Source organism: Liolophura sinensis, chromosome 9, assembly GCF_032854445.1.
Source record: "Liolophura sinensis isolate JHLJ2023 chromosome 9, CUHK_Ljap_v2, whole genome shotgun sequence".
Classification (NCBI taxonomy): domain Eukaryota; kingdom Metazoa; phylum Mollusca; class Polyplacophora; order Chitonida; family Chitonidae; genus Liolophura; species Liolophura sinensis.
This window is the reverse complement of record NC_088303.1, coordinates 18889556-18917111: the sequence shown is the minus strand read 5'-3', so window position 1 is coordinate 18917111 and position 27556 is coordinate 18889556. Positions and strand designations below refer to the sequence as shown.

Sequence of the window (27556 nt, the reverse complement as noted above, 5' to 3'; positions counted from 1 at the left end):
TGTCGTACACTAGACACGCCGTTCTACTTCATCTTCTCAGTGTACACAGGTTTATAACACCAGTGTCATCTCCACCAGCCTTTCTTATGAGGCTTTCTTAAATCTTTTCACTCAAGTGCTAATATTGTAAGTCAAGATTGTTCAGCAAATTTGTCCACATCTAGATTGTTGATGAATGGAGAACCAAGAAATCTGTTTACAAAGTAAACCAGCGATGCTCATCTATCGACTCTGTTGACTTACGATTCGAGGATCCACCCTGGTGGCATTCAATGTAACTAATGTCCCATATACTTTGTTAAAAAGTGTGTGAATCCCTTAGACAGCAGCAGAAACAAGAAGATAAAATCTGTGTTGATTCAAGACAACCATGTTTGAATCTCAACGATCTGGGTACTTAAAGGGATGAGCCGTTAATTTACTAATTGCTTTCTAGTACAAGTGCTCGGATTCATCGGATTCAGCGATTTGCATTTGTCAACAATGTGTATGGCAGTCAAACCATCAGTAACAGGGTAAAGTTCTGGTGTAAACCGACGCATCTGGTCTGCCCCAGTTAAAAAAAAGGTCCCGACAGCTGGATTCGAATTCACATCTCATCCGTGATTATCTTAGTTATATACCCCAAAAATCTGAACCCATTGACTGAAGATGACCTTATACACACAAGTAGTTATTTCATCTAGAGAGCAAGTATATATTGGTAGAAATTCTCTCAGGTGACCGAAATCTAGCCTTTTTTCTCTGATTACATTAGTTTAAAAGTTTGAAACCATAACTCCTTTTCAGCATCCCATGATAGCTGAACAATGCAAACAGATGCTTATTCTGAAACACTTACTAGAGCTTTAAACGATAAGCTCTTAAATGCTTTAATCGTCGTTGCTATTGATTTTATGTAAGAAATGCAATTATTAGGTATAACAGATTAGTCTGCAGCAATTGCAAAGAGAAATATATTTCTGTATCCCTTGCACACGTGTTGTGGTAATCTCCGGCAGTATTCCGAACAAAAAAATCATTACAACGAAAAATCTATCATATTTTCAGCGTGTTGCGACGATGTAAGAAAATAAGAACTTTTTAGTCCCTTTTCATAATTTACGTTTATCTATATCCGTTCAAAAATCCATGAATTATATCCATAAATAAAAGCCTCAATTTGTTCAAATGAGATCCTCATTACGTTCGTTTATGTTAAGCAGTTTTAAGTTCGCATTATGAAATAAAAAGAGATAATCATTTGTTCCAGGTGTATTTAAACATACGAAGAAATGTGTAAATATTTGTACGGGAAAAATCCCTCTTTCTCTACGAAACGAAAACGCTATTTAAGATAATTGTCATATATTAATACTTTTCTACTATTTCGAAGTTCTGGCGAACTTTTCATCACGTCTACAAGATTTCCATCAATTGATTACGCGACTGTATGAAAACAATTTGTCTTGGGTAAATATTGGTTTTAACGAATTTATTTCATCTGCGTTAAATATCGACATTTACACGGTTCTCCAAGGCTTTAAAAGTATGTTATGTACGTGGCCATTCACCGCGTGTTTGAAATACAAAGATTCACAGGGCGTATCAACTTACACGTGTCAACGAGCCCGAGTGCGTGGGATTTTAATCTCTTGGACAAGGGGTAACAAAATACAAGTGTTGTCTGGCTGACGTTTTTTTTTATCCCCTGTCCTTCTTTAAATTACTTGAAGGAAATCTTAGATTTGCTTACCACCACAAACTGACGAGGACGTAAGGATGTCGTGCCATCTACCGAAAGATATGCTTGCTCTTTCTGTGTTTCTGATTTTGTTTTCACAGGACATTTTCGGACTGGAATCAAAGGCATTCCCATTGTAAGTATATATGTTTTGTTTTACTGCAAGATCGTCACTTAGATTCAAGAAAATATCCAACAATTTTGCAAATGAAAACATGGTCATTTATCAGTTTATAATGGTCAGTACGTTTCAAGAATAGTATCGCAAAAATTTAGACGCAATTGTCTAGAAAAGCATTATCAATATTTACTGCTAGTAAGCCTAATCGAAAATTATTCCTGCCCGTCATCCATATGTTATCACAATAGTGTAATGTCATTTAAATACCCTTCACATTCTGTCTAATCCTAAATAGATATTAACCATGCCAGATATTTTTCTGCTATATGAAAATAACTTATTTACGTCTATTTATCACATGGTTCACTAAACATTCCCAAAAATTTGAGAAAAAAAAATCATTTCTCTTCTCTGTTTTACAGTGATATAAATCCGGGTCCGGTACTTGAACCAGAGCTCAGAAACTACACACGTGGTAAACCAATTCTAAAGACTGTTATTAGTACTCATTTTGTTCATGAATTTTATTTGAGTTAGAGACCGTAATCAAGTGTACTTCATTTATATGACTGCTTTAAGCATGTTAGAAAATAAAAGAAAATCCTGGTTTGTTTTCTGTGTCCTTAACCGGTTATGCACCGATTCCTGTGAAATAGACTTAAGCGAGTGTTGGGTTCGAATCTTTGACCCAGGGGTATTAGCTGAAGCTTTAGACGACCGTTCCAGTAATATCGTAAGATCTACTATTGTTGTAAAGGTAACTATAGGATGTCAGCTTTATTCACACATTTGTGTCCACATCACAGATGTTTTATTTGTCATCTAGGAGGCTCAACATCCCTATAAAGATTTCACGACGGTGTCTCTTTGTATCTCAGATTCACCTTATGTACAGTTTTGTCCATAGTAACCACATCGCACCAGAAATGACTACATGTACCACCGGGCCGATAAGTGATTCGTGTGTTGAGCGCTAGGCAATCAGGCCGATTAAAAAGTCTTGGGTAAGACGCGATTGGGTATTGAACTCTGATGTTCCACTACTAAGCAGACACCCGATGATTACATTGTCATTTTTAGTGAGATTGTCAGTGAAGAAAAGTTCATAAAATGTGTACTGTTTGCTTCAACCTTCGACTAAGCATGTATATTTATTTATCAACCAATTTTGAGAGGTGGGTTAACAGTAAAGGTATTGTCCCCAACAAAGCAGCCATACACGCCAATATGTTTGATGGAGTAGAAAGGGACGGGGAGCGGGATTGCTATGACGCTCGATGGTGTGCGCCACAATGCGTTGGTAATGAAACGGGGTTGGTAATGACAACCACAACTCCGTAGGGAGCAATAGGATTCATTGAGCTGTTGCTTTATACCCTGTGCGGTCAGTGTTGGTCGTACATGAAGTATATGGTATATGGTAATTTCTTGCTTTTCACCAAAACGGAATGCAAACTGGGATCACTCTTCTGGTGTATATTTAGTTTGCCAAACATTATGAAGTTTGTAAGTTACTTGTTAAATATCGGAACATTTTTTCTGAGTGTGCTTCGTTGGTGGTGGACATAGTTGTGCCTTTGCCTTAAAATTATAGTTCAAATATTTGAATTGTTTCGTGTTGTCTTATACATTTTTATCTCAACCGATATTTGATGTATTGAGGTGGTCTTCATCGTCTCAGTTTAAGCATTTGTCATATGGCGTCGCCATATTGAATACAACTCTAGTTAATAAAACGCTACAGTTAAACCAAGAACATTTCAGCGCTGAGTGTGAATTTTTAAGCAATGCAAAACTTACATTTCAGGGAAACGCGAAATATGCGAGGCAACCAGAGGACTGTTTCCAATGGCGGATAAAATCCGTTTACGTGCGGCTCACAACAACTACCGACGTCAAATGAAAATACCAGGGACCAACGTCAGGCGTTTGGTGAGTAGCGCACCAATTACGATTCCTTCAGTTCTGATAGGTGATTATTTTTCGGAGAGGTCCCTGTTAGTTTAGTTCAACTGATCGGTGTTTTAAGCCATGCTCAAGAATATTTCAATTATGCGACGGAGGCTAGCATTATGGTGGGAGGAAGCCAGCAAACCTTGGGGGAAACCCACGAGCATCCTCGCAGTTGCTGGCAAACTGGAGAAGAATCCACTATGAGCTGGACAGAGATGGCATTGGTGAGAGGCTCCTGAGTTATTTTGCCGCGCTGAAACACTGACCACTCGACTTACCACAACAGTGTAGCTTGTCAGAGGTGCCTTCATTTCTGATTTTTGCCCTGAAGCTGTGAGACGTACTGCAGATAGATATTTTACTTGCCGGAAACTATTATATTTGTGTATTCATTTCGTTGACTACTTCTGTCTAACAGGACTGGAATATTCACCTGGCACAGCGAGCTCAGGCATGGGCCGATAAATGTATATACGAGCACGATTACCTGTTTGAGTAAGTATATGTACATTAGCTACAAACAAGTTTAAAGGTGTAATGAAAATCATTGTCCCTTTGGAACAACAAACAATGGCTAACTGAAACCGAATCTTTACGAAACAGTTTAAATTTAAGTGCGGATTTTGTTAAGCTTATTCAGTTTCAACGCAACACAAAGGACCTGCTTCTAGAGAAGTAAAAACGTAAGTAAACTGAAAAACATTTCATTTTATCTTGGGGAGAACCCGCAATAACATGTTTATATTGTGTATATTTACCAGAATAGCATTGGTGTTCCCTTGTTGCAGATGTAGCGGTGAACGCATGGGACAAAACCTGTTTGTAAGTTGGGGAGACACAGTGTCCCCGAGTTAAATGTTCGAGGCGTTGTGAAGGCTTGGCATGATGAGATTAACTTCTACGACTGACCACCAACACTTGTTCGGCTGTTTGCGGTCATTACAAACAGGTGCGAATTTACATGTGTAAAAATGATAATTTTTGGAAAAAAAAGATAAGACAGATACGTGATTCCTTAAAAATTCATCAGGCAGAAAATGGAATTTTGTTAGCCTGATTAAGAGACTGGGGTTACAGAATGTACCTGTCTAAAAACAAAAGGCGGCTAGATGTGCATTAGCCCATGTGAATACGAGGAATTTGAAGTGCAGATAATGAACACGAAAAGAGGGTCATAATGATTTCCGGTCAATCCATTTCCTTGCATTTTTAAATCACAAACGGGCTCTCATTTGTCATATAACGGGTTTTATTGATTATTAGGTCCCAGTAATGAGTTATTCCTGTAATCCGTTAGCACCTAATCAGAACTGCGAAAAAACGCCATTTACAAGAACAAATGAACTATTCCTGCATTCCTGTAAACACCTGATCAGAACTGTGAAAGAAAACCCTCATTTACAAGAACAAATAAACTATTCCTGCCTTCCCGTAAAAACCTCATCAGCACTGTGAAAAAACATACAATTACACAAAGGCATGAAGTATTCAGTAAACAACTGATAAGGATTGTGAAATGAAAGACACCCATTACAAAAACAAATGAGCCATCTATGCATTTCCATAAACACCTGATCAGAAATGTTTGTTACATAAACAAATGACGTATTCCTGTATGCCGGTATAAACATGATCAGGATAACGAAAAATCACCATTTGCAAAAACAAATGAGGTATTCCTGCATTCTCGTAAACACCTGATCAAAACTGTTTAAATCACGTACATTTAAGCAAATGAACTGGAGAGCACCCCGACATGCACAAACCTCCGCCATGGCTTAAAGGTACGAATTCCTCCACACAGCCCTGTCTCTCAATGGTAAAGCATTACTTCCAAAATTTCTAGATCAAGATTCCGATGAAGATCACGATAAGAACAAATGGATTGGTCTTTAGCTGAATGCCAACCTGCGGACAAAATTTCACCCACATTCCTGCTTGTATAACTGATAGCAGACAGAAAGACAAATTAACGCCAGCCAAGACACATGTTGTAGATTGTCAATACGGGAGATGGAGTAGTTCTATCATCACTTGTCAAAATTTATTTTCCATGTTGTAGGTGGTATGGGCTAAATCTCAGTACTTCGGCTGCGGCGTAGCGTACTGTCCAACGCTGACCCATCCAGGTGTTGAGGATAAGAAATACGCTGTATATGTTGTATGTAACTACTCTCCACCGTAAGTAAACCAGCTGACACTAAGTACTGTTGTCAACAAGCTATTCATTCCGGATTTTGCAGAATAAAAACAATGTACTTCATCAGACAACAGGTGAACCACGGTTGTATAAGAAGAATATTTTGTGGTATGAATTTCCATATCAAGGCACATATATCTAACAACCTTAAAACAAACACGATACTTTTGTTCAAACTGTTTTCTAAATTTCATGTGTTCACTTTGAAGACAAATTCACTTCAAGTAAGGGATTAGTAAGTCATTTAATCCGACATTGCCCAACACTACCTGGATGATTTTTTTTTTGCTGGTTTCTTAACGTTTATACCAGTGCTACCTTCTTAACCGTTGGCGGATGGTCGTGGATTTCCCCCGGGCTCTGCTCGGTTTCCTCCCACCATAATGCTGGCCGCCGTCGTAGAAGTGAAATATTCTTGGGTACGGCGTAAAACTCCAATCAAATAAATAAATCGTAACCTTTTGCCTTTCAGCGGCAACTACAACGACAACCGTCCTTACAATGCGGGTACCTCGTGCTCGGAGTGCCCAGCCGATACAAAGTGCAAGAACAATCTCTGCAGTAAGTCTAGGATCTAATCGGAATGAGTACTGCGTCTTCTTAGTGATGATATTGCTACAAACTTTTATGTTATATAGGTCAGACTTTTCCATTAGTCCATCAGAATGCTTTTATTGGAGTAACGATATCTAGTGCTATCAGTCCATAACATACAGTGTAGTAATTATAACGCAGTAATCATCACTAACAGACATCAGATAATGTTCAGTTTCCCAGACCGGATTTAATAATGAAGGTGCAGGTGAACGATTTATACTCACGACAATATCTTAAATATGTAGTTATCAAATGAAAGAACCTGAACCTCTCTTTCGTTTATATGATGGATTAACTGCACAGCACTGACCGAATGTTTCCTGTGCCTGCTTTGAAGGCGAAAGGCTCCCTTTGTTCAATCAGAAGTCCTGCATGCCTTACATCATTATAACTGGCAAAATTGTTACTCTAACCGGGGATTGACATGTTAGCGGATTTAGGCAGGCTTGGTGTTAGTAGATTGTGATGGGATGAGATGAGGTAGCAAGTACGGTACTTACGGCCTAACCTTCCAGTGAGTCAGCCATAGAAATATATTCTTGATAAGCTGGCTATAAGAAGACATGACAGAATTCTAACCAAGTGAAAATTTCTATATGTACATGGTTAATACCAATATTTTGATTTTTTTCAAACACAGTTCCAGCGTAGGCTTGGGAAGAATCACGTTGAGCAAGTACATTGCATCAGAAGGTAGGACCTTGATGTCGTTCACACTAACAGATTCCATTTTGAAGCATTTTTGCTGAAACAAGAAGACAAGGTTTTTTTTTGTATACGAAAACACTTCGAACACATCCTGTCATTTAACATAAAACAGATCTGTGATTAGTACAACAATCACTATCTGTACAGTTGTACATAACTATTGCGGATGCTTGCTGACCGAGTCAACGAATGGGTTTCCGGATGACGGCATGTCCTTGGTCCCTTATCAGAAAGGTTGAAAATCATTTTAAGCTAACCGAAATAAGCTTCCTGAATTGTATTCATAACATAGCCACTGAATTTTATCACGCTATAACATGGTATTTTATTAAATCACAAATGTCTGCCCATGGGTAAGTCTTCATTGTGATTCTCTAAGTTTAATATTTCAACTACCTTAACTGACTTTTTCACATGATTTGCTTTAATTTCAAAATTTTCCTAGCAGCCTTTAACATATTGAATATTTTTTTTTAAAACTTTACTTTCCCTAGCTCTTAGGTGCACTACTCACGTCAACGAGGCACTAGATACGCGGGTTCAATCCTAGCCGTGAACAGAGTATTGTAGACTCTCCTCTGTCTTTGTTCATAAGGGCCTTGGTGACAATACACGGTCGACGACGCTCGATGCGATCGTTTTCCCAGTCTTACCTTTGCTTCAAAAAAAAAACTTGTACCTACATGTGTATGGTGTTCATATGTATACACCACACTTTGAAAAGGCCGTCAGTAACTTGTCAAAGGTCGGCCTTTTACCCAAAGCAACAGAACTATAGTCTATTTCTTTTAGTCATTCGCCTATATTGAGCTGTCTATAAAGTCAGTCATACCCGGTACAAAAATTGCTTTTACTAAGTGTCACTTAACAACAGAAGTTCTCCACATCCGTAATTTGAAAATTCATATCCTTGCCAAGAAAATGAAGTTAGAACACTTTTCTAATTCATAATGTTAAACTGCATGAACACAGTTTCACACTGAGCCCTGGATGACGTCATAATTATTCAAAAACAAGTGGCATTCTCGGGAATGGGCGAAGTCCGGTATGCTTGGAGGGAAAGTGACACCAGCTACCTAAGCTCCTTTCGACTTCACTCTAAACCCTGCTTGTGATACTCCCACATTTGAAACTATTTACAGGTTTAAGTATAGGCTAATATAACCTAAATAGATGAATTGTAGTTTATATCTTGTAGTATATGATCTGACAGTAGAATGATTTTAAAGTTGCATGTCAGGAAATTCTGTAATAAAAAGCAATGTAGTCGATTCGTGGAGACAGAAGTGAAGGCCGTGTTACTGGATGCAGTTCGTCCTAACCACATGTTGGTGCACCGATTGTAAGACTTTTTAGCCTCCACGCTTGTTTCTGAATAATTATGACATCACCTAAGGCAGTGAGTTCTTTTGTCTCAAGTTTAACATTATAACATAGAAAAAGCGTTTTAACTTCATGATCTTGGCAAGAATATGAACCTCTAACATATGGATGTGTAGTGCTTATGGTGTAGCTTGTCACTGACTAAAGGCAATTTTGGTAGCGAATATGACTGAGTTTACAGACAACTGAATAAGCCTACAGGCGAGTGGCTAACAGAAACCGTCTATAGCATTGTATCAAACAATCACCTTACTTTTCAACACAGCACTGACTATTTATTCAAAATTGTTCTTTGTTTCATTGCAGAGAATCGAAGGTTTATTGAGGCAAGAAGCTCGTTGGTAATGCCATTATTACACCAGAAAAGGTCTCAGAGACTCTTAAGTCACAATGGAACTTACAAATACGTAAACAATAGACAACAAACCACAAGTGCAAATCCTCGACCTTATGTTTATAAAAAAATCTGGTGGAAATGATACATTTTTGTTGTATTTTATTTCATATTGCAATTTGATTTGACGTTTATTATGTATGTTGAAGGATAATGAAATATGACTCACAACTTACTGCATATATTTATTAGAGATTTATTTATTATTTTCATCAATATGCCATCCATACATACTGAACTCGCTGTGCCGGGGACAAGTCTGTAAAAGCTCAAGAGAGAATTGTGAAGGGCCTCTTGTTTACACGGAGCACCACGGTTTCCTTCACAGATAAAAACCATTGTCGTCCGGTAAAAGGATTATTCTTTCAATCAGTTAATCGATTAATCACAGTCAGTGGATCATTGCATTTTTGTACGCCGGCTCGTCATGATTTCTTCATCGTGCTGATCCACAGCCCGAGTACCAGCTGAAATAGACATCCATAACAATGGACACTAAATGTACCTGTGATAAGACAGGACATACCAATATTTCTGGAGTTTTTAACACCGCACTATTCAAATAACTATTCTATAGATTTTAAACGTTCTGTCGTACGTGCAGTACATGCATACAATATCGATGAAGCAAAAACGTCAAGTGTATTTATATTTTACTTGTGACCATTCCGTCAGAATTTGTTCTAGAAACATATCTAATATATACAATCAACAAACATGGATTCAGTTAGTATATTATTTGAAATAAGTCCTGTAAAAAGTAGAATTTTACAAATGTATTACGTGCATTTATTTATTTCAACTGAAACAAAGCATGTGTTACATCCTCATTTATAACATTGTTACATAACGGCAGTATATACCAAGAGGTGACCCCAAATACCCACCGTACAAAAGTTATTTTTAAGTGTCTTTTTCTATTTAAAGGAAAATCAAACAAATATTAAAGGACACATTTACACCTAACTGTTGGGACTATTTTATTTGAAATTCATGTATTTTTTATGTTTTTCAATCTTTACGGATATATATTAACCTGCGGAAGCAGCTTACCAATGCAGTAGCTAGGTGGAATTTCTATTTTGCTCATTTGGTAGAGGGCTGGAATTTGAATCAGGAGATTCAAGTTCAAATCCCGGGGTGGCACATATGAAAATCTTTTAACCATTAATTACATATGAGCTATGGTCGGGTCAGTGTTGTGATAATGATGATTACGTTTACAACATTTAATAATCGATATTTGCAATCATAAGCAAATGCTAAAGGAAAAAGATAACCGTCTCCCCTCCCCCCCACCCCCACCCATTAAACACTAATCATATAAAATCATTGGTGGAGTACAACAGAGAATTTTACGTTTTTGTACACTTCGGATCTACTTGTTTTTACCTAGAAATTCAATCATGGGCGTCACGTTATGTGACAGTAACGGTGTAATTGTAGGCCACAATATGTTTTGCATATGCCTTTTCCTTACAAGTAAAATCTTAGTGTAAAGTCTGGGAAACTTAGGTTGTCAAGAAGCAGCCTAGACTCACAAGAAGACAAATGATATGTAGAAAACCTCATGACTCCTCGTTGTCACATGGCTGAAATATTTTAAAGTACGGCGTAAAAACCCAAGTATACATACATACATAACATACATACATACATACATAAATGCATTCAAAAAAGAGCAGATGAAGTCATTTGTTGTGCTCTTGGCATATACTTATATAGGCATCGCATACATATATATGTGTGTTTTATGTTTGCTTTTATAGAATTGCGTGAAACACCAATCAACTTAATACATAAATTTATTTTATAGTTTTTTTTTCATTGAAAATAAAAAATGTAAATAATAAGAAATTAGAAATAAACATATTGGTTGTATATTTGGCTTATGTCTTACGCAAGTTTATGTTATTTGACTGTGCATACGAATATTCCTTCAATCCAGGTTAAGCTCATACTTTTACATAAGCTTTGAGGCACGTGCATCAAAAGCCCATATCACTCTAGGTTAATCAGGCGCACACATTTCTGGGTAAAAATGCCAATATACTCTGGCAGCTCACAACACTCGACATTGTTTGCTTTACTAGTGCGTTTGTGTTACTGTCAGGTGCTAACAAATTCTCCTGCTACACCCAAGTGTCGACTCGGAAAAGATAAACACTGGGTCGTGAGAATTTCAAGAACTTGAGCGGAGCTGCGTTGAGCCACGTCTATTTAAACTGTCTATATTTATCGTTACAAAACTTCAAAGGCACCACTGTTTGATAAAATGGCTTGCTATTGATTCTCCAAAATGAAGTGGGTGGTTGGGTGTTAACTACAGAGCTGCCCTAAACCTTATGCACACTAACCTCGACTTTTAACTACTGTATGTTTCAAATACTTAGTACTGAAAAAGCTCCAGTTAATGCACGCTCGGTACTCTATTTTGTCCAGACTATTGAGGTAGACAACTTGGAGACGACTCTCACTAGTGTATATGGAGCAGGAAACAAACGTTAAATAAATGGTGTATCATTTAGTTTGAACGTAGGTATTTTCTCTGCATGAAATGTTTGAGCAATATTTTATAAGTGTACATCTGGGGAGTGTTTATAAGTATACACCTGGGGAGTGTTTATAAGTGTACACCTGGGGTGTGTTTATAAGGGTACACCGGGGGAGCGTTTATAAGTTTACACCTGAGGAGTCTTTACAAGTGTACAACTGGGGAGTGTTTTAGCAATAACTGAACTATAATAACAATGAATCCTACACACGCTAACAAAGTCACAAGTATATGAACACTCAGTTGTAATTATTTAAAACGTGCACAGTACCTTCAGTTTGTACGCCAAAAGATTTCGGCAGCTGGCCTATATATGCTTTTTATGCCCTTGTTTTGATCGATGTTCCATTTGTAAGTTCCATTAGTGAACAGAGGTTGGAAGGAACAACCGCATGATAAGTACCTCGCGGGTGTAGCTGTTATAGGGTTATAGCACAGCTATAAAAAGCTCTGTTAAGTTGACAAAAGATATGCGCGCTACAGCTACAAAGGCATATGCATATTTTCCCGAGCATATTGTTCAACGTTCTGCTGTGTAAGTATCGATCAGCCCTAATCAGTGTATCAGTTTACAGTACTAAAGGAGACTGAAACTACAATATTTGAAGGCTAGACACATTCTAATTACTTCCCATATTTTCAATTTTTTAAGCTAAAATCGTCTTCAATGCCTATCTCACGTGGGTTAAATTCGCTTTGTTTTCACCTCCAGTACTTTAGTCACGTGACCAAAGAGTGTGGTGATTTGCTCAGAGCAGCTGGGACATCACGGCAAAACTAAGACTTTTTTGGTTTTGGCTATTTGACGTCAAGCACAAACAAACATTCCAAGGTGTTAGAATGTGTACCGTCGCCAATTGACCAGCCATTTCGTTATTTGCGTTTTGACAGGTGGTGATTCTCCTTACTGAACATGTGACAACCGCCTTTTGACTTAAACACGTGTCTCAAAATCGAGGCATGTTAATATCAAAAGATCAGGAAAGTGTCGTTTCATGTAGTTGGCACAAGTGTTCCACTTAAGACACGTATGTTTGCCTTTGACATCAGTGATCAGCCTGTGTAGAAATTATTATTATCTTTTCAGTTTAATGCATTAACTATAAGTTTTCAGTATCTATCGACTATACACTAACTGTGTGTGTTTCGTTATCTTTTTTTATATTATTGTGTAAGACACTTATCAAATAAATAAAATAAATAAATATGTTATTCACAGAATATTCACTTATTGATTTAGATTATACTGATATCCTTATAATATTCTGGTAAATGTTAATGTTAATTTACCATCAAAACCACCACCATAAATCAATGGTGTTAACTGAATTCATCCGAGTCCGTGTACAGGTCTGCGTTCAGAAATCAACGTCCACTTGTAATGCTTTTAATCAGCAGTTGCAACACTCAAAATATCTGTCAGTCATCGAATAAATGTGTTTTTTTTTGTTTTTGGACATGATCAGCGCAAACCACATTATTTCTTAAACAAAAAACAAATACGGACTCGTACAACATTCAAGACATCTAACAGCCGCCAATGAAAAAGGGGTGTCTTTTTGAGACGACAACCGCAAGCCACATGTGTAAAACAACTACTTCCATACAAAGAACAGACGTACGTATAACGTAAGGCTGAGTGGGTAAAACAGAAATAATGTCTTGAGACGTGTCCAGATGTGGAGGAAGGAGGGTGGGGACATTTGGGTTATGTTTTGTTCTCGTCGTGCATGGTGACCTTTGTGCCTATAAGCGGCCAAGAGCAGGAAGATAACTTTCTGTCCACCCTGTTGGCTCTTTCGAGTGACAATATGTTTACACCTTTATGAAAGGATGATGATGTTTGCCAAACATCGTTCAGAAAATTCTTGGCGGAATTTGCTTTCATTTCTGCTTTACACTGTATTTTTTGTTTGGAGAGCTTAGCCATCTACTTGGCCAAACAAACAGTTGTTGTGCTAAGCAGTTATGTTGAGCAAACAGCTCTTAGTTGAAAACACTTTCCAGAACTTAGTCTAATGACTTGAGCACAACATCTCCAGCAGTATTGTGACAGTCTCATATACTCCACAACCATAACTAACCATTTTCGTCAGGGGTTAAAGTTAGATGGTGTTAATAAAGCAAAGTCTACACAATAGTCGTTAAGTCATTACTTCAGTGAAACGTCATTCATGGCCAACGAACTAAAAACCCTTAAAGGTACATATTTGTAGTGAGAAAGACAAAATCGACCAATATGAAATATTTTGGTGGTCTTTTGCACTTCTGCTGAACAGACCCGATGGTACATGTGGTAACTGTCTACATCTATTTGGCAAAATAATGTAAATGCTCATAACGCCAATGGAGTTTCACAATATGACGGGCCCCAAATAGCACAAAATACCATAAAACCTGTAATATTCCACTACACTCGGAAATCCACCATCAAGAAGGTAATTATCACTTTTGAGCCAGATAAAGCCGTGTGAGCCCATTCAATAAATAGTGAGTACTGACGGAAACTCAATCCGTCAGCTGATTGACGAGGTATGCCCTATATTTCCAAATCAAGGCTTTCAATACACTACATGTGCGCTGCATGTTTACCTAGAAAAATATCTCATTGTATCATATACACAACGTATCTGATGTTATGATGATATACTTGAAATGACTGGGCACTAAGACGTGGTACATTTGTCGAATGACAATCCACCGAAAATTGGGTACATATGTAGATACCAAGCTGTGTTCCAGGACAGGCTCAAAATACGCCAAGTACTTTTACAACCCGCATGAAAAAGTGAAAGTACCTTTAACTATGAACAAACCGAAACCTGACCAACTACTGCAGGGTTCCTGTCTACCTCTGAGAAGAAAAATAATATCACTATATAACTTCCCAAAGGAAAAAAGTTAGCAGATATCCAAATCACTGTGTACATGTAGTTTCCATTGTTGTGTCAGATTACCTGCTTATTTCACACAAGATAAATTATAACATAAATCGAAGATTTTGGAACCCCCTTCGTTATGTATCCCAACCTTGAAATTGGTGGGGGCCTCCGTGGCTCAGTCGGTTAGCGCGCTAGCGCAGCTTAATGACCCAGGAGCCTCTCACCAACGCGGTCGCTGTGAGTTCAAGTCCAGCTCATGCTGGCTTCCTCTCCGGCCGTAAGTGGAAAGGTCTGCCAGCAACCTGCGGATGGTCGTGGGTTTCCCTTGGGCTGTGCCCGGTTTCCACCCACCATAATGCTGGCCGCCGTCGTATAAGTGAAATATTCTTGAGTACGGCGTAAAACACCAATCAAATCAAATAAATCAAATTGAAATTGGTGACCTCTTGAAACTGGATCTACAGAGAGTAAAATGTGAACAAAGCGTGACTCAGCAAGACCAAAGGAGAGATTATGAATACGTCTGTGTCGCCTCAAGGACAAAGTATACATTTGTCACAGAATACCACCCACGAGAACATGCAGTATTTGATACACAGAAATCTTATTACAAATATTACAAAAGTATATAAGCGGAAAGCTTTCTCGTAAAATTCTGTATTTGTAAAAGCCCGCTCAAGAGAATGGAATAAAAATGCCGAAACAAGACATTGGACCTCATGATGATGAAAAAAACCCCAACAGACTGGCATTACAGTTAAATATATCGGAGCATGTCTATATGAACTGTATGACACCTGTAAAAAAGCGAGGCCGGGTCAATAAAACAATAAAACGTTATTGGAACATGGAATTGTGTTCTGAAGACAGCTGTACACCCATATACTCAAAAAGGCGACTTCTTAATGATTTGTCAAACGAAATATAACTTACCATAATTAACACAAGTTTCTATTTAAACTCCATCGTACCATGAAGCGATCGATTGCTCACGTTATCAAAGGATCGCTCATCCTTTTGAAATAAACTGATATGACACAAAATGATTACAATATGCCCTTTTTAAAGTACAACTAGTCAAGCTAAGGGATGTTGTTAGCTTTGTGGTATTTACAGGTTGGTTATGTTCAGACACAAGTACTTATCGTGCCATACCCCATTTGTGTCAGAGGTGACCTTAACAGTTGTTTGGGCCTTCCATGCAGTGGGCTCGCTCGCTTTACTTGGGCCAAATCTGCCTGTACTACACCTATATTTGAGTAGACGGAGGGCCTTATTTTCGTGTTGGTAAACAACCGTGGACAAACCATGTCAGAACCATTCCGTTTATATGTTTAAATTTGTTTCACTCCATTGTATTTTCTGGGCGTGTCTTGCTTGTGCGCAAGCACTATTTATCTAATTGTGCTGGTGTAAGTCTTCAAGTTCGTTATACTATGAATCAAAACTCCGTTTCGTTTCCATATGCGCCGACCGTCAGTCATGGATCAATCCCAGTAAGTGCACTTTGTGACACTGGACAACCTAATTTTAGGTTCAGTAGGTTAAAATCTCGGTTTATTAAAGCAAGAACAGGAATATCGAACTCGGTGGCTATTATTGTAGTGTAATCCGATCAGTTGGCCATCCCATATCGTTTTGATTTGATTTGGTATAGTGTTGTCTCGGAGCGTATTATAGATATAATAAACTTATGTATATATATATATATTAGTGACGACTGTGTTTTCTAGTCCAAAACACGAGCGTTAATTTGTTCCATAGGATATTGAAACGAGTTATATCTGTGGTTGTATTAGTTGTTAAAACTTGGTGTTTAATGATCTATAAACCATATGCACTTATAAGGTTTAATGATACTTTAAATTACTTAAAAGGTTTAATGATACTCTAAATTACTTAAAATGTTTAATTATATTCTAATCTATAAAAGATCACACATATGCACAACGTTCTACATGACTAATTACAATATAACATATGAATATTAACATGAGAGACACCCTGTTCGTCTCGGTGCTTACACTTCCTAAGCGTCGCCGAATTCTGTGGTATTGTTTGTTGAAAATTCGGCCAAATTTTAGTAGCGTACTCAGAGCTGTGATCCTCCAAGCTTGTATCTCCTAGTTTCCAGTAAAGTGTATTTCATGCGCGTGGCACGCTATGGTTTGTATCTGAATTTTGTGGTTGTAACTTTTACATTCGTTTACTGTATGTATTCCAGTAATTTGACTTCCTACAGTTTGTATCTCAGAGACGTGGTTACATTTTATATCTCAGTAATATGACTTCCTACAGTTTGTACCTCAGAGACGCGGTTACATTTTATATCTCAGTAATATGACTTCCTACAGTTTGTACCTCAGAGACGTGATTACGTTTTATATCTGACTAATATGACTTCCTACAGTTTGTACCACAGAGAAGTGGTTACATGTTATATCTCAGCAATATGACTTCCTACAGTTTGTACCTCAGAGGCGTGGTTACATTTTATACCTGACTAATTTGACTTCCTACAGTTTGTACCTCAGAGACGTGATTACGTTTTATATCTGACTAATATGACTTCCTACAGTTTGTACCACAGAGAAGTGGTTACATGTTATATCTCAGCAATATGACTTCCTACAGTTTGTACCTCAGAGGCGTGGTTACATTTTATACCTGACTAATTTGACTTCCTACAGTTTGTACCTCAGAGACGTGATTACGTTTTATATCTGACTAATATGACTTCCTACAGTTTGTACAACAGAGAAGTGGTTACATGTTATATCTCAGCAATATGACTTCCTACAGTTTGTACTTCAGAGACGCGGTTACATTTTATATCTCAGTAGTGTGACTTCCTACAGTTTGTACCTCAGAGACGTGGTTACATTTTATATCTGACCAATTTGACTTCCTACAGTTTGTACCTCAGAGACGTGATTACGTTTTATATCTGACTAATGTGACTTCCTACAGTTTGTACCTCAGAGACGTGGTTACGTTTTATATCTCAGTAATATGACTTCCTACAGTTTGTACCTCAGAGACGTGGTTACGTTTTATATCTCAGTAATATGACTTCCTACAGTTTGTATCTCAGAGACGTGGTTACGTTTTATATCTCAGTAATATGACTTCCTACAGTTTGTATCTCAGTGGTGTGGTTACATTTTATATCTCAGTAATATGACTTCCTACAGTTTGTACCTCAGAGACGTGGTTACGTTTTATATCTGACTAATTTGACTTCCTACAGCTTGTACCTCAGAGACGTGGTTACCTTTTATATCTGACTAATATGACTTCCTACAGTTTGTACAACAGAGAAGTGGTTACATTTTATATCTCAGTAATATGACTTCCTACAGTTTGTACCTCAGAGACGTGGTTACAATTTATATCTCAGTAATATGGCTTCCTACAGTTTGTACCTCAGAGACGTGGTTACATTTTATATCTCAGTAATATGACTTCCTACAGTTTGTACCACAGAGAAGTGGTTACATTTTATATCTCAGCAATATGACTTCCTACAGTTTGTACCTCAGAGACGCGGTTACATTTTATATCTCAGTAATATGACTTCCTACAGTTTGTACCTCAGAGACGTGGTTACATTTTATATCTGACTAATGTGACTTCCTACAGATTGTACGTCAGAGACGTGGTTACCTTTTATATCTCAGTAATATGACTTCCTACAGTTTGTATCTCAGAGAAGTGGATACGTTTTATATCTCAGTAATATGGTTTCCTACAGTTTGTACCTCAGAGACGTGGTTACGTTTTATATCTCAGTAATATGACTTCCTACAGTTTGTATCTCAGAGACGTGGTTACAATTTATATCTGACTAATTTGACTTCCTACAGTTTGTACCTCAGAGACGTGATTACGTTTTATATCTGACTAATTTGACTTCCTACAGTTTGTATCTCAGAGACGTGGTTACGTTTTATATCTGACTAATATGACTTCCTACAGTTTGTACCACAGAGAAGTGGTTACATTTTATATCTCAGCAATATGACTTCCTACAGTTTGTATCTCAGAGACGTGGTTACATTTTATATCTCAGCAATATGACTTCCTACAGTTTGTACCTCAGAGACGTGGTTACCTTTTATATCTGACTAATTTGACTTCCTACAGTTTACCTCAGAGACGTGATTACGTTTTATATCTGACTAATGTGACTTCCTACAGTTTGTACCTCAGAGACGTGGTTGCCTTTTATATCTCAGCAATATGACTTCCTACAGTTTGTACCACAGAGAAGTGGTTACGTTTTATATCTCAGTAATATGGCTTCCTACAGTTTGTACCTCAGAGACGTGGTTACCTTTTATATCTCAGTAATATGACTTCCTACGGTTTGTACCTCAGAGACGTGGTTAACTTTTATATCTCAGTAATATGGCTTCCTACAGTTTGTACCTCAGAGACGTGGTTACCTTTTATATCTCAGTAATATGACTTCCTACAGTTTGTATCTCAGTGGTGTGGTTACATTTTATATCTCAGTAATATGACTTCCTACAGTTTGTACCTCAGAGACGCGGTTACATTTTATATCTGACTAATTTGACTTCCTACAGCTTGTACCTCAGAGACGTGGTTACGTTTTATATCTCAGTAATATGACTTCCTACAGTTTGTACCTCAGAGACGTGGTTACCTTTTGTATCTCAGTAATATGACTTCCTACAGTTTGTACCTCAGTGGTGTGGTTACGTTTTATATCTGACTAATATGACTTCCTACAGTTTGTACCACAGAGAAGTGGTTACGTTTTATACCTCAGTAATATGACTTCCTACAGTTTGTACCTCAGTGGTGTGGTTACATTTTATATCTCAGCAATATGACTTCCTACACTTTGTACCTCAGAGACGTGGTTACCTTTTATATCTGACTAATTTGACTTCCTACAGTTTGTACCTCAGAAACGTGGTTACCTTTTATATCTGACTAATGTGACTTCCTACAGTTTGTACCTCAGTGGTGTGGCTGCCTTTTGTGTCTCAATAAGGTGACTTTGTCAATCCAGTTTTAGCAAATGGGAACGTTTATCGGTAACTTGCTACAGGTCGGTGGTTTTTTCTCTGGAACTCCGGTTCCCAATGAACTTTATCGTCACCAAACAAGTTCATTGAAAAATGACTGAGTACGGCGTCAAACAACATTTAAAGAAATGCAATAAATAAATAGATGTTAGTACTGTTTCTGCACCCCCCCCCCCCCCCCCCCACCGTTTTGCAGGGAAATAGGGAACGTGAACGTTTAAAGAGTGAATATTGATTAACACAGTAAGTTGCGAAACAAAGAGATTTACATAATATGTTTTTTGCTTACCACTTGACCAGATTTACCCTCAGTAAAATCCATTTCTTAACTTAACAAAATATCTCTACTTGCATGATGCTGTATAAATACGGTCCTTGCGCGTATTTATGCAGCAATAAGATATCCACGTAAAGAAAACATATGTTATGTAACAGACTACCTGGGGAATTAAAACCTGTTGATGCACCTGTTACTGTTAGAGCATATGGTCAGCTAGATAAATCTTTGTTTTGCAGTAAAAATGGGATATAGATTTGCGTGGGATATGAAACCTCTAAAATGCGGACAACAACTCGCCAAGCCTGAATATCGAAATTGGGGACATTTAAAGCGACTTGGTCGGTTCAACTAACGATCTGATCGACCTTGAGCCACCGTTTATTAACGAAATCGATCGATGACTTTAACCTATAAGTCACGGAACGCCAGCTATATAACGAGCCGCAGACCTGATACTTCCTGGCAGGTTTCGACAAGAAGTTCAGCTGTAGCGCGTCAAGTCCATCATCATGAATATTCATCATCTCGTGTCTCATTGTGCTTTAATGGTTTTGTCACTCTGCTATTCCTCTGCAGAAGTCTTCGAGTAAGTAGGCTCAGACCCTATTAGTTATTCTCCAATTTTCTTCTAGAACATTGCTAATCTTGCGATAAATATTTTTTCTCTTACTTGAAGATGATAAATGTAGCATTAAATAATTTTAACCCTAGTTACTGTATATGTATGCTGTATGTACGTGTTTTTTCATATCTACTTTTATTACAGATGATGTTTTTTTAAATCTATTTATAAGGTCCATCAATGCAGCCCCGGCATCAGTCGTACAAGGTAAGTGATAACTGATATTTGTGCTGGTTACATGAATCAGTAAAGTAATCTGGGTGTTCTAAAACTACACCATATACAATGTCTGTATCTGTTCACAATGTCTGTCTGTAAACTGTACTGTAGTACCGTAAACACTTCCCAAGGACAAATGGAGTATGGGCTTACTGAAAAACACTGACATATATGTATATATATATATATATATATATATATATATATATATATATATATATATATATATATATATATATATATATATATATATATATATATATATATATATATATATATATATACTCATTTTGCCTGTAACTTTACATCATGTTACTGTAGTTTTGATTGGCATGTGCGATTTTTTACAGCACTTTGACAGCAAGAAACTTGAGACGATGTTATGCCTGCACAACACCTTATCTACTTAACTATTCACTTGGCTGTAAAATTTACAGCCAGAAAAGAGCTGCTTAATTGTATTTAGGAAAATGTACTACATCCCAAACAGCAGTAAAATCTGTAAAACTTTTAACCAGTCCCTAGGAAGGCTTGCAGTGTTTTATCAGCTCTCCTGTAAATGATGTACTGTGTAGGGCAGTTACTTCTTACAAGTTTATTTATATAGGAATATTTCACTTATACGACGGCGACCAGCATTATGATAGGAGGAAACCGGGCTGTTACTTCTTCAGAATGAATGGTCAACTTAGTTACTAGCACATAGTAAATGATGAAGCGAAGTCTTAACTTATGGGAGAAATCCAGGTAAGCTGACCCCTCGAAGAGTCGAAGTGAAAAGATAAATGATAACAATGATAAATTGGCAAAGCAATGTATTATTGCTGTTTATGTCTCAAACAGCACGTTTGGTAGACGTGACAAAATGTCACACATCTGTTTAAACATATGTTCGTCAATTAATTGAGCTTCCGGTGAGCTAGAAGCTATTGTGCGATTATCATCATACTTTATCTTTTCCTACAGGCAAGTCGACGACATGCCAGCAGACAAAGACTAATATAAAATCATACCAAGCCAACTGGGTAACAAAACTTCACAACATTCTGAGGCGCAAACCATGGGCAGCAAACATGCAAGAAATGGTAAGAAAGTAAATGTTTTGGTTTACATATAATTACTACTTTACCTTGATCATAAACATTCCTATAACAGCGGATAAAGTACATAAAGTTGCGGAATTTTATTTGTGGTTGCAGATTTGAATGTTATTATAGCAAACAACCCAGCAGTTATTGTAGAGTCATTGGGAACTATACAGCATGAAATTTAAATACGTGTGGCCTTTGGTAGATATAAGGTATTTTTGTGTTAAATAATTTTATTTGTCTAAACTTTACCTCGCCTTAATGTCAGTAGCAATATGCAAATTCTTGGTTTGCTACAAAGCGCTAGCGTTGCGGAATGTTATGTATAATACAGGAAGCCGCTTACCGCACCCAAAATATATCAATGATCTTATAGTGTGACAGGTCTGGCAACAACCTGCGGATGGTCGTGGGTTTCCCCGGGGTGTGCCCGGTACCTACCCCCAAATAATGCCGGCCACCTTGGTTTAAGTGAAATCTTCTTGAGTACGGCGTAAAACACTAATCAAATAAATAAATAACTAAATATAGTGTGACCGGAGTAATCCCATTATATCTAAGCCAAAAATATGATGTTGGATTTCTATGTGTTATTGTCGTATTATCAGGTGACCTTGAATGTTTGCATAGGAGTTTCGCTCTTTTGCTATGTTTTGCGTCAAAATTTATCCCGATGTATTGGCTTCATAAGTTCATGTGACGGTAATGTCGTACTGAACTCACTTCACGAATTACCAATTTCATACACTTAACCTTGTCTGTAGATTTCAGTCCACTTACCGAGACTTTACCGAATCCGGTCATGACACGGGCTTTCTGTTTAAGCGATCAGTGTAGGAGCTCAGTTTCTAGGTTAAAAGCTGTCCGACATATACGAATTTACAAACATCTTACCACCTACAGTACATGTATGTCTTAATGTGCGCTGGCTGTTAAAACGTACAGCATAAGACATACGGCTTAAGATTTACTACATAAACTTTGTAAAATAATGTCCAAACGCAGTTGTTCGACAGCAAGTCGGGATGTGCAGCATTTATGTGGTAAGGTGCAGTGATGTATACTGGCTTTACTGGGTTTCCTTTACCCATCACTGAACCTACTCCTTGTTATGTAGACACACTGGTATTGTACCATTAGAATGACGTACCTGGTAATGACACTCGTGTAAATCGTCACTATGAATATGTCATATACAAAACAACTGTGACATCATCAAAATACTACTAAAAACTCCTCTCAAAGAAAGCCAAACCGCCGTTTCTCATGCTCCGGGCCCAGTTTCACCAAGCGGTGCATGACATGTTTATTTTATCGTAAATTTGGCGTACGATATTTTGTACGTCACTATTACCGTACCATTGTCCTATATGTGCGATTGTCGTACATGTACGATATCTTTGCGAAACTGGTCCCCGGTGTACACATATGGAACGTTTCTCTCCACAGAACTGGTCGTGGACTATTTCTAGACGAGCTCAAGCCTTGGCTAATACATGTGTCTTTGAGCATGGAATGATTGAAGAGTACGTACATGTAAACAACTGTCAGTAATCTTGAATCAAAAAAGCAAATTTTAATGGTTCTATATTTAGTGGCTTAGTGGTTAGCTCTGATGTATAAGCCAACTCATCCACTCTTAGTCTCATCATCTCGGCTCAACTGCGACACACCCAGAAGTAAAAACGCCTTTGTCTTTATTCTCAAATGTCTTTCTGTCTTCCTATATAAATTAAAGACGTACAGCATGGAGAGTAATACCAGAACAGCAACGACAGTGTGTGATAGCTGGCAAATGGTCACACGTAACCGATGAAATACGGACTCTTCAATTTGCCTTGTGTTTTATTTTAACCGTCCATGTAAATGCTGAAGCAGGAGCAAATTGCACGCCCCCTAGCACCATGGTTTAAGGTAAACTTAAGGAAAATTAGGTAAAAAAATGCACTGGTGTTAACTGCAATATATTAGACGTCGCTGGTATAGTATTATTCAAAATGGTATGGCTCTACCGCAGAATTATACACACAAGTCACATTTTCAAAATAAGTGGAATTTATTGACAATAAAATATTTCCTCCATGCAAAGTCAACCAAGGCGCACAGACACGCAGCATACAGTCAGTCCTAGATGACCTGTATGAGGAGACATGAATACACACACTGATACTTGTGTTTTCGGAAACTTTAATCACTTATTGTTTGCTTGCAGCTGTTCTGGAAAGCGCATGGGACAAAACCTACAAGCCACTTGGGGCAATACAGCCTATCCGGAAATCAACTTGAGCAAAGCCGTGTACAGTTGGTTCAACGAGGAAAGCGAATTACGTCATCAAAACAGGCGAATGTAATGGTGTTTGTGGACATTATACACAGGTGAGAAGATGATTAAAGAAGGAAAAGTAAAATTTTAAGTTTTATTTAGGATTAAAGGATGCAAGAAGATTTTTGTGTTTCATAATCCAGATTATGTTTCTAATCACTTTGGCACTGATTTTTACTAAAACTGTACATGTATGTTTTGGAAATATAATATCATTTTCGTCTTTATTGCGGAAGTGATAAAGATACGATGTAAGATCGGATTTGAATAGATATTTTAGCACAAGGTACAAAGTAGTCCTGCTTGCATACTTTAATTTCTATATTCCCCCACTATGTTTGTGTGGCCTATGTGACAAACCGCTCGTTGAAGACCGCTTGTCCTCCACCAATATGGTGTGCAAATATGTGCGCCATATGAGAGAAAGCTCGTCAGCAACATGCCCATAAAACTGACTGTGATCGTACACATTAAAGTGACAAATTCTTGAGTACTGCGTTAAAAGAACAATAAAATAAATAAATAAATAAATAAATAAATAAATAAATAAATAAATAAATAAATAAATGAATAAATAAAGAAATAAATAAACAAAAAACTGAATAGTTAAGGAGCAACGATTAAAAAATTAAAGCTTTCGTCAACGTCACATTATCATTGTCATTGATATGATATACATATTATTCCGTTCTTCTCTTAGAATGTTCATTAGGCATGTTTTTAATGTGAAGCTTAAAATGCTTGAGCTGTGTTGCCATCTACATACAGCCGATTGCATAATTAGTTTAATGAACTACGTTTTCAAATTGTGAATGAATGTAAAAGCTATGGCGCGCATTGCTTGGTCCAGGCATTCTGTATCATAACATACTTTGCATTTTACTCTGAAACATACTGCTAAGCATGATATGGAGCCAAATACATCGCGCAGATTTCAACCTTTTCTATATCCTCACAGGTGGTATGGGCTAAAAGTACAAAGGTAGGCTGTGGTTACGCCAAGTGTCCCACTCTAAAGATGCCCAGTGGCAATACGGTGAAGAATGCCATATTTGTGGCGTGTAACTACCAGGTTGCGTAAGTTCATATTGACATATATCGTTTTTTTTTAGCCAGAATTTCCCTTTGAATGTAAAAGTTATATTAGCCATGATATTCATTCACATATCTTTTGTACTCTGTCATACTATATAACATCTACACTTTACACATTTAAATAAATACAGTTATTACATTTTTTTCTGAACATTACTTACACACGATATATAATAATGTCCATGTCGCTGTATCTTAATTCCGAAGATTCGTATTGTTATGATAATTAATAATTTTAGTGGCAACGGTGTTTTATATAATTGATACGTGTACCCTCAGTGTAAACGCTGTTATATAATTGATACGTGTACTCTCAGAGTAAACGTTGTTATATAATTGATACGTGTACTCTCAGTGTAAACGTTGTTATATAACTGGCACAAGCACGTTTACTCTCCTCGTGTTTACCTGTATCACGTTTTTATCTGCCAAAAGCCTGTTTCAGAGATCCCGTTTACTGTGACTTATAAATATATGTGTTTTATTTTGGCAGCGGGAACTACGCTGGTCTTCCGCCGTTCACAATGGGTAAAAAATGCTCCAAGTGCCCCTCAGGAACCAAATGCAAGGACAGTCTCTGCGGTAAGCAAACGCTGTTAATGCTATTCTAGTATGATGAAGTCATTAAAGCTGGCAACTTAATCAGTTTTCTATGGAAGCCGATGGAAGACCTCCCGCCACCTCGAAGTAATCCCACCTCGACCGAGGCATCGAGGCAGCTAGGTAGCCAGACACAGATAGGCTCCCCATCGGCTTCCACAATATTCAGTATTTGTCAGTGATTTCATTAGTCAGAATTTTGTAAAGTATTTGCTAGTTTTGTTAACTCTTTGGAAGTTATTAGGTCCCAGACCGTCAGGGAATAACTCAGATTCTAGGTTAAAACCTACGGCACACGACTGACCGTTTCAGCTACCTATTAACCTTATCCTCGTCATGTGCTAAATGCGATATCCTTTAGTACGACCTAGCAGAAGGAAATGAATAAATATGTAAATATGTGAACATTTTTAAGTCAAACAATTATTTTTTTCTTCCAGAATTCGCTTGGAATGTCTCACTAATTAAGTATTTTCCCTTGCAGTCCCGAAGTAACAGACGAGAATCACATGGTGTCTGTATACGATGAATATATGCTTCTGTTAAAACCATTATCACCAGGCAAAAGTGCCCATCTACATGTATTATCTTTTTACTGTAAACACAATAAAAACTATGACTAATCATCTGATAAGTATTGCTTGAATTTTTTTTTTTTGATTCTTAGTTATCTTTTCTTATAAATTTTTTGTTAGTGTGCTATAATCTTTCTTTTATCAAATATTAATAAATCGTGATATTTACTTATGAAATATAAGCATGCAACTTCTGTAACACTCAATTTTCATTCAAATGAGTCAGACCTTCCGGCCCGTCGGATTGTTTGTAGGCTAGACGTATATACTACATATACCGTTCAGTTTTTCTGTTCAGCAAATCAAATTATTAATTTGATTACTAGTATAAAAGCTTTCGATAAGAATTGTTACTTTAGCAATTTCATTTCACACAAAACAAAACACCTATAATTTATTTATTTATCTGATTGGTATTTTACGCCGTAGTCAAGAATATTTCACTTCATAGGACGGCGGCCGGCATAGTGGTGGGAATAAACCGGGGAGAGCCCACGGCCATCCGCAGGTTGCTGGAAGACCTTCCCACTAAAGCACCAACAAGTTTAGATTAACATCATTCTGAAAACTTATGACCTACATGAAATAACAAAACAGAAAAAAAGGAATACTACTTTCTTAAAAAGAAAGTCATTCGTGTCAAGGGAAATAATCATGTGATTGGAGCAGACTTTATTTGATGTTTTTTGTTTAAAATTACCTCCCTTGGATCGATCTCAAAAAGAGCACGTATGCCAGAAACTGGCTACACTGTATGGGTAAGCCTAACGTTCAAGGCTGTGTTCAGCGATTCAGTGCCGGATAGAGGGGCCGCCTTAATCTCGGGAGACGGGTCGGCTCATACCAATGGTTTTAAAAACGTGTTGCTGCCTCGCTTGGCGCTCAGTGCTGAAAGGTTAGAACAAGGAAACATGACTGGTTGGCCCGGTGTAAGTATAATGTTGCTGAGTGGGGTGTCATATCTGGTGTCTTCGGCATGATACTTCAGTGGCGGTAGAACTTTGGCGGCATGGACTCGCCCTGACACAGGAAAACACAGTATATGTACACACACTTAATGACTCCTCGTCGTCATATGTGTGAAAACTTAATAAGTACGACGTAAAACACCAAGAAAACAATATATATACACATAGCCATTACATCCAGGAGCGGGCCTCCGTGGCACAGTAGTTAGCG

General features: G+C 37.6%; 2 protein-coding genes across 2 annotated transcripts; both read left to right on the top strand.

Annotated features, from left to right (window-relative positions):
- The first annotated feature begins 1629 nt into the window (after positions 1-1629).
- Positions 1630-9194, top strand: LOC135474929 (cysteine-rich secretory protein LCCL domain-containing 2-like). Its single transcript, XM_064754621.1, has 9 exons — positions 1630-1859; positions 2267-2319; positions 3652-3776; positions 4216-4292; positions 4586-4746; positions 5860-5978; positions 6470-6558; positions 7235-7287; positions 8992-9194. The coding sequence occupies exons 1-5, from the start codon at positions 1762-1764 to the stop codon at positions 4650-4652; spliced, it is 420 nt and encodes a 139-aa protein (XP_064610691.1). The 5' UTR covers positions 1630-1761; the 3' UTR covers positions 4653-4746; positions 5860-5978; positions 6470-6558; positions 7235-7287; positions 8992-9194.
- Positions 5554-26428, top strand: LOC135475670 (peptidase inhibitor 15-A-like). The gene is made up of 7 exons (XM_064755601.1): positions 5554-5616; positions 5860-5978; positions 6470-6558; positions 24126-24160; positions 25066-25184; positions 25696-25784; positions 26287-26428. The coding sequence occupies exons 1-7, from the start codon at positions 5554-5556 to the stop codon at positions 26295-26297; spliced, it is 525 nt and encodes a 174-aa protein (XP_064611671.1). The 3' UTR covers positions 26298-26428.
- The last annotated feature ends 1128 nt before the right edge of the window (positions 26429-27556 follow it).